The sequence below is a fragment of the Sinocyclocheilus anshuiensis genome, unplaced genomic scaffold, assembly GCF_001515605.1.
Source record: "Sinocyclocheilus anshuiensis isolate Anshui unplaced genomic scaffold, SAMN03320099.WGS_v1.1 scaffold1448, whole genome shotgun sequence".
Classification (NCBI taxonomy): domain Eukaryota; kingdom Metazoa; phylum Chordata; class Actinopteri; order Cypriniformes; family Cyprinidae; genus Sinocyclocheilus; species Sinocyclocheilus anshuiensis.
The window spans coordinates 771,499-778,308 of NW_015547730.1; the positions used below are offsets into that span (position 1 = coordinate 771,499).

At 36.5% G+C, this 6,810-nt stretch overlaps 1 protein-coding gene across 7 annotated transcripts in view; it reads left to right on the forward strand.

Annotated features, from left to right (window-relative positions):
- LOC107704342 (insulin-like growth factor 2 mRNA-binding protein 2) overlaps positions 1–6,810 on the forward strand; it is a 43,722-nt gene that overhangs the window by 26,703 nt on the left and 10,209 nt on the right. For 6 of the 7 annotated variants that reach the window (XM_016507235.1, XM_016507237.1, XM_016507239.1 and 3 more), the window contains 6 exons: positions 475–609; positions 796–918; positions 1,680–1,815; positions 3,444–3,575; positions 4,564–4,632; positions 5,742–5,858. In XM_016507235.1, the coding sequence (XP_016362721.1) occupies positions 475–609; positions 796–918; positions 1,680–1,815; positions 3,444–3,575; positions 4,564–4,632; positions 5,742–5,858 (712 nt within the window). The remainder of the gene's footprint in view (positions 1–474; positions 610–795; positions 919–1,679; positions 1,816–3,443; positions 3,576–4,563; positions 4,633–5,741; positions 5,859–6,810) is intronic. The other variant, XM_016507236.1, reaches the window with a different exon arrangement.

Sequence of the window (6,810 nt, forward strand, 5' to 3'; positions counted from 1 at the left end):
TCTCTTTGGATTTGAGACTTTAGTCTTTGCAACTTTACAGATCTTCTTTATGCACCAAGAGCTTGTAACACTTCAAAGAGAAAGGAAAAATTGAAATCGCATCATATGACCCCTTTAAATTTTATGTGTTTTAGTTATTTTAGTAAAGTAAGTTGAACTAAATTAAAATGAGAAATATAAATGATATATATATATATATATATATATATATATATCAGGTATACTTATTTCAATTATTTTATAAAAAACAACATTTTTTTCAAATTGCAAAATATAATTTTTTATGGTTTTAGTTTTTGTCAATGAAACTAAATAATATATTGGCTTACAATATATTGAGCACCTCTAATCACTAACATTGCATAGTCATTCTTATTTCTGAGATCATAACCTATTCTCAATATCCATTTTGCTCTATCCACGTGACAGTTAAATTAAAAAATGTGATAAAGGTCATCCTTTGCTCTGTCTCAGGGTAGATATCCATCGTAAGGAGAATGCAGGAGCAACTGAGAAGGCCATCACTATCCACTCATCTAAAGAGGGCTGTTCACAAGCCTGCAGGATGATCCTGGAAATAATGGAAAAAGAGGCCAATGACACCAAGATGTCAGTATCCCTTCAGACTGTAGGGCACATTAAAGTTTTACATGCTTCATTTGCTTTAGGATTGATTCTTTTAAGACAAATAATTTAAAACTGTGTAAATAAGCAAATAACCTCGTTGTTCTCAGATCTATTATAAAAAATAAATAAAAAATGAAAATAATATTGTGTGCTCTGTCTCTGAATCAGTGTTGAAGAGGTTCCTCTGAAGATCTTGGCCCACAATAGCCTTGTTGGGAGACTCATAGGGAAGGAGGGCAGGAACCTGAAGAAGATAGAGCAAGATACTGGGACCAAGATCACTATTTCTTCGTAAGTTTGCTCTGTATAGATCATCTTGAACTGATGAGATCAATTAAAGATTAAACAATGTCTCATAGGATAGGACCCAGTGATGAAACGGTGGTATAATTGTGTATTAGGGCTGTGCAATATATCGAAACTATTGAAATATCGCAAATGTACATATCGCAATATGCATATCGCTACGGCTTGCAATATTTGGGGCCATGAACAAAAGACAAAGAGAAAATCACTCACTGCTCTTACCTAAATAACTTTTGTAGCTTAAGTAAGAATCAGTGCAAATTGAATTCATAGAGTAAATGTTAAATGTTAAAATGACATTTTTATGTAATGCTAGAGTAAAACACTACCGTTCACTTTCAGAAGTTGTTGTAGGGGTGCTTTCTTCTCACAAAAAGTAAAACGTATGCTAGTTATATTAGAATCAGAATCAGAATGAGCTTTATTCACCACTTAAGTGTGCGCAAACACAAGGAATTTGTTGTGGTTTTACAGGAGCTCTTGATACATACATACATACATACATACAAAGAACCATATATATATATGACACAAGATAGTTCACAGAACTGACTCAGCAACAGCTGAGTAAAACGGTTTCATCTGAGCATGTGGCACATTATCGTATCGCATATTGAATATCACATTATTTAATGAGTTATTGCATATCACATTTTTCTTCAATATCACACAGCCCTATTGTGTATGTATTGATTGTTCATCTGAAGTGGCAATGCTTATTTTCTTCATTTATTTTTTTTTTGTAGCTTACAAGACCTAACTATATATAACCAGGAACGTACCATCACGGTGAGGGGAGTGGTGGAGGAGTGCTGTAATGCAGAAGTGGAGATCATGAAGAAACTTAGAGAAGCCCATGAGAATGATGTGGCTTCACTTAATGTGAGTAAATCATAGCTTTCGAGGTTTATTGGTGGATGGATGGTAGTTTGTTTATAGAGATAGGAACAGTTTTATGTGAAGTCACTTTGAAACAACAGGGGTTGTGAAAAGTGTCGTATAATAAGTTATATAGGGCCAGTATTTTTTTCTCTTCTTAAACACACTAATCCTACAACAATACTCTTGTTTGTTTGTAAATGATGAAGGAAGCCTTTAACCTTTACTTGCAAACTGAATCCAGATGGGACTTTTAACAGAAGAATTTATCATTATTAAAGCTGAAAGCTGAAATATCACTTCAAAATTTGCATCACCATTAATTATTTTATCTATTGACAACCCTATTTAAAGATAAAAAGTGGAGAATTATGAATGTACATGGACATGTGCTCCAAACTGTTTGCATGTTTTGATTCTTTTGAAACTGACCTGACCTGAACTGATCTCTGTGCAGTTATGTGGGAGTTGCTGTCAAAAGTAAAAGCCCATGTTTACAGAACTTTAAACCTGTATTTTTAGAAGGATTGGGTATTTTATTTTAAAAATGTGTAATTATAAAACTTCATTGGTTGTAGAAAAATACCTTTTTTATCCTCCAAACTTCTCCTGCAATCGAATGTAGTCAAACAACCACCCAAAGAGTCCCCTTTCTTTTGTGTATTGTGACATATTCTAAAACTTTGGTAAATCAGGAGCCAGTTTTAAAGGGTTAGTTCACCCAAAAATTAAAATTCTGTCATTAATTACTCACCCTCGTGTTGTTCCAAACCCGTAAGACCTTCGTTCATCTTCGGAACACAATTTAAGATATTTTTGATTAAATCTTGAGAGCTCTCTGACCCTCCCATAGACAGCAAGGTAACTACCACGTTCAAGGTCCAGAAAAGTACAAGTGAGTGTTTTCCACACTTGTGGACGCGCGTTCACGACAGTATGATGACGCGAGCGTGTGGCGGCGCTGACCCAGATCCGGCGTGATGTCATCAGTCTAAAATTGTATTTAATTTTGCTTAATCAACCTAAATGCGTTAACCTAAATGCTTTACTGAACTAATTTTTATGGGTTAAATCAGGAAAAAAATAGGTCAACTTGTAGTCATCTACCGAAAGGTTTATTACTATAAAATTACTGATGCCCTCCAAGGACAGTTAAGCTTTTCAACTTGAGATATGAATGTGTCGGCATGTTACCATGGACAGCAATGACATGTACATAAAGCAGTCAATGTAAATATAGAATTGTCCATCAGTAGACTTATATACTCACAATTGATCTGAATCAAGTATTGCAGAGAACAATGTAATATGGACTGACAAACACCAAACATATCCTTTAACTGTTCTCACACAGTGTTTGGGTTTAACAGTGGCTTTAATCCTGTTTCTTTAATCTTAGTAAAGCAGAACTTGTTTTGCTTGGACAGACAGTGATTATCAGGCAGAGTGTGGATGTGAATTGGCATTAACTCGGTAGAACTGCATTCGTTTAATCCATTTAATTTGCTGATTCAGTAACTGTTTGACTTAACATAAACCTGTGAAATTGAACAAGACTGATTCATTCCACGCTTTGCATAAAGTCTCACTTGTACTCTCAGATTCACATCCTTCTCCATCTCTGGTTTCAGCAGCAGACTAACATGATGCCAGGTCTAAATCTGAGCGCGTTGGGGATCTTCTCCTCTGGCTTGTCTGTTCTGCCTCCAGCCTCTGGTCTGCATGGATCTCTGTCTGCCCCAGCCAACTACAGCCCACTGCTGGTGAGCATCAGGATGTGCTTGTGTATATCAGGACTTTAAAGGGGTCATATGATGCTGCTAAAAAGAACATTATTTTGTGTATTTGGTGTAATGAAATGTTTATGCGGTTTAAGGTTCAAAAAACACATTATTTTCCACATACTGTACATTATTGTTTCTCCTCTATGCCCCGCCTTTCTGAAACGCGTAGATTTTTACAAAGCTCGTCGGTCTGAAAAGCGAGGTGTGCTCTGATTGGCCAGCTATCCAGTGTGTTGTGATTGGCCGAATTCCTCAAGTGTGTGACGGAAATGTTACGTCCCTTACCATATTGTGATGCCTGCGGCAACCGCATGTGACGACCCCGGGCTGGACTCCGCTTCGTCCACGGTGAAAGCCGATCCGGCGATCGACAGCGCGAAGTTGAAGTATCTCCTCAGCCACCAGCACGGATCAGCTCCAGGCATGACGAAGTGATATCGTCCTCTTTTGGAAGGCCAAACAAAGTAGTTTCGCTTTCACAACGAATCACACAGTGCCTTCACGACATGGCGGCGGCAACAACAATACTACAGCGAGAATAAAAGTTACGCCTTCTTTCTTTGCGTGAACATTTGGGCGGCGATATGCAAATCTTCCCACATCGTGACGTAGACATGTGGGGGCGTGTTAGAACGAGCCGTTTTAGGTAGGTGTGGCTGACTCTTAACTTTTATAAAGAATATCTCTTTGGATTTGAGACTTTAGTCTTTGCAACTTTACAGATCTTCTTTATGCACCAAGAGCTTGTAACACTTCAAAGAGAAAGGAAAAATTTAAATTGCATCATCTCACCCCTTTAAGCTGTCAATGATTTGAGAAAAGAATGTGTGATCTGTAAAGGGAGTGTGATAGATAGTTGTCCTTTCATCTTAGTGTGATTTATCTCTTAAATAGCCATCTGTTTGCTTTAAAATGTTGGGTTACATTAGTCTCACCACATCCTCCATGTGTGTGTTTGCCACTGCAGGGCCCCCCATCAGTATTGGGTGGTCTGTATGGGGTTCCCTCCTCTGGAGCATTATCTCTTCAGCAAGCAGTGAGTACTTGTTATTATATGTGTATGTCAGTATACATCTCTCATAATAATTTTCCATAAATCTGCACACTACTGTATGTCATGACAATCTTAAGCTCATAAGAACCTTTTCAGTTACATGTATTATAAATCATTTTGTAGCACATTCATCTGCCCCTTTTTTAGGTTGCAGATTTCTGAGCCATTCAGAACTTCAGGATATTAAAAATGTCTTTTAAATAATAATTAAGTTCATGATTTTGAATTGTGGTATCAAACAGATGCAGAACAATAATTCGAATTTGAAATTAATCATGTAGAATAAAACTGAAATGTTAAAAAAATCATATAAATGTTGTAAATGTGGTTTTTAATAATAAATTATATTTTTCTGCATGTATTTCGCATAAACCTGTTGACACATGGCATATTGCCAGAATCATTGAATGATATTAATAAAGAGGAGAAATGGAGAATCAAAATGTTTTTTTTATTTTATACATATAAGAGGTTGTTTAACAAAAAAAAAAAAAACATATGTAAGTTTTACATGCAAGGTTTAAAGCTTAAAACTCCCCACTTTAAAATATGAATTATTCTTATATGACTTATTCTTTTCTACCCATCTATCCAGGGCAGAAAATTACCATAAATACAATTTCTTGATGAAAAACATACTAAGATTATAGATGCACCTCAGGAAACATTATTAAATAATATTTAAAAAAATGCAGTGCCCCCTTGACCGCTCATGACCCTTTAATTTATAGATTTCATTATATGCAAATAATGAACTTTAAAATGGAAAAAGTTACGAATTATAAATTAACTTTGATTCAAAGATTCAGTGTGTCACTGTCAAGCTTAGTTAATGCATTAGGTATCATAATTTAAAAATAAACAATACAGGATTTTATAATTGAATTTACCGGAAAAATGCTGCAGCCGCTTTATTGTTGAAATAGATCATTGAATTCTGAATCAATTTTGTGAAGATCATGGTGTACTGTAAAGTTGTTGAAGCAATCTGTATCGTAAAAAGCACTCTATCTATCTATCTATCTGTCTATCATCTGTCTGTCTGTCTAAACTTGACTAGCAGGAGTCAAGGCTGTCTGTGTGTGTTTCAGACTGCTGAACAGGAAGTGGTGTACCTCTTCATCCCCACTCCAGCAGTAGGAGCTCTCATCGGGAAAAAAGGGCAACACATTAAAGAGCTGGCACACTACGCTGGAGCCTCAATAAAAGTGAGACACTTTAAGACACTTGAGGCACACCACTGCAGTTCACTCTCTCATTGCGAACATTAACCAGTTTTGAATGAAGCTTGAATTAAAGAATGGTTTGGACTAGATTGTATCCTATTGCTTGTTATTAGGGGGGGAACGGTACCCAGATGTCACGGTTCAGTACATACCTCGGTTCGGGAGTCACGGTTCTATGCGATTTCGCTACAATGGGAAAAAAAACAAATCTACTATGCTCGGTTTCTTTTCATTTATTTTGAACAGACAGTAGTACAAATTTAAAAAAAATTCCACCTAGATGTGAAAATACTAAATATTATTACATTGTTAAATATATATAATCTGCAGTACATATATACATACAAGGAATTCATTTTTGTGACAGGCTTTATTTGTTCACAGAAAGGAAACTCAAATGGCAGAAAGCAACATCCTATTTGTTTTCTTTATTTTACAAAAGCACAATGTTTTGTTTTCATTGTGAGTGTACACAAATAAAAGCAGACCTTTATACAGTGATGCATTATTAATAAGACAATAAGTGTTTAAAGTTGATTCTGCTGGTATAAGGAAACAGTTGAAGTGATCGCGCAGGCGTGCGCGCACACACACACACACAAAACTCATCAGTTCCAGCATTGCTAACTTGACAGCACAGTAGGCTTGCCGCGATAGACGGTGCTGACGGTGATAAAGCCGAAACACCAGTTACGTCACTTGCCCACCACGTCACCGACCCCCACCGTCGTTTTTATTTTTTATAGTAATAAAAATCATTTAGTTCAGTAAAAGAACACACTACAATTAAAAACTGAATGCGGATGCTCAATGCAGCGTGCTGAACGACAGTTGCATCACAGATCAGATTTAATTTCTCCGGTGAGGAGAGTGAGTCGAGCTGACTGACAAGAAGAGTGGGGTGAGACAGACAAGACGATCGCGGATGATTTAG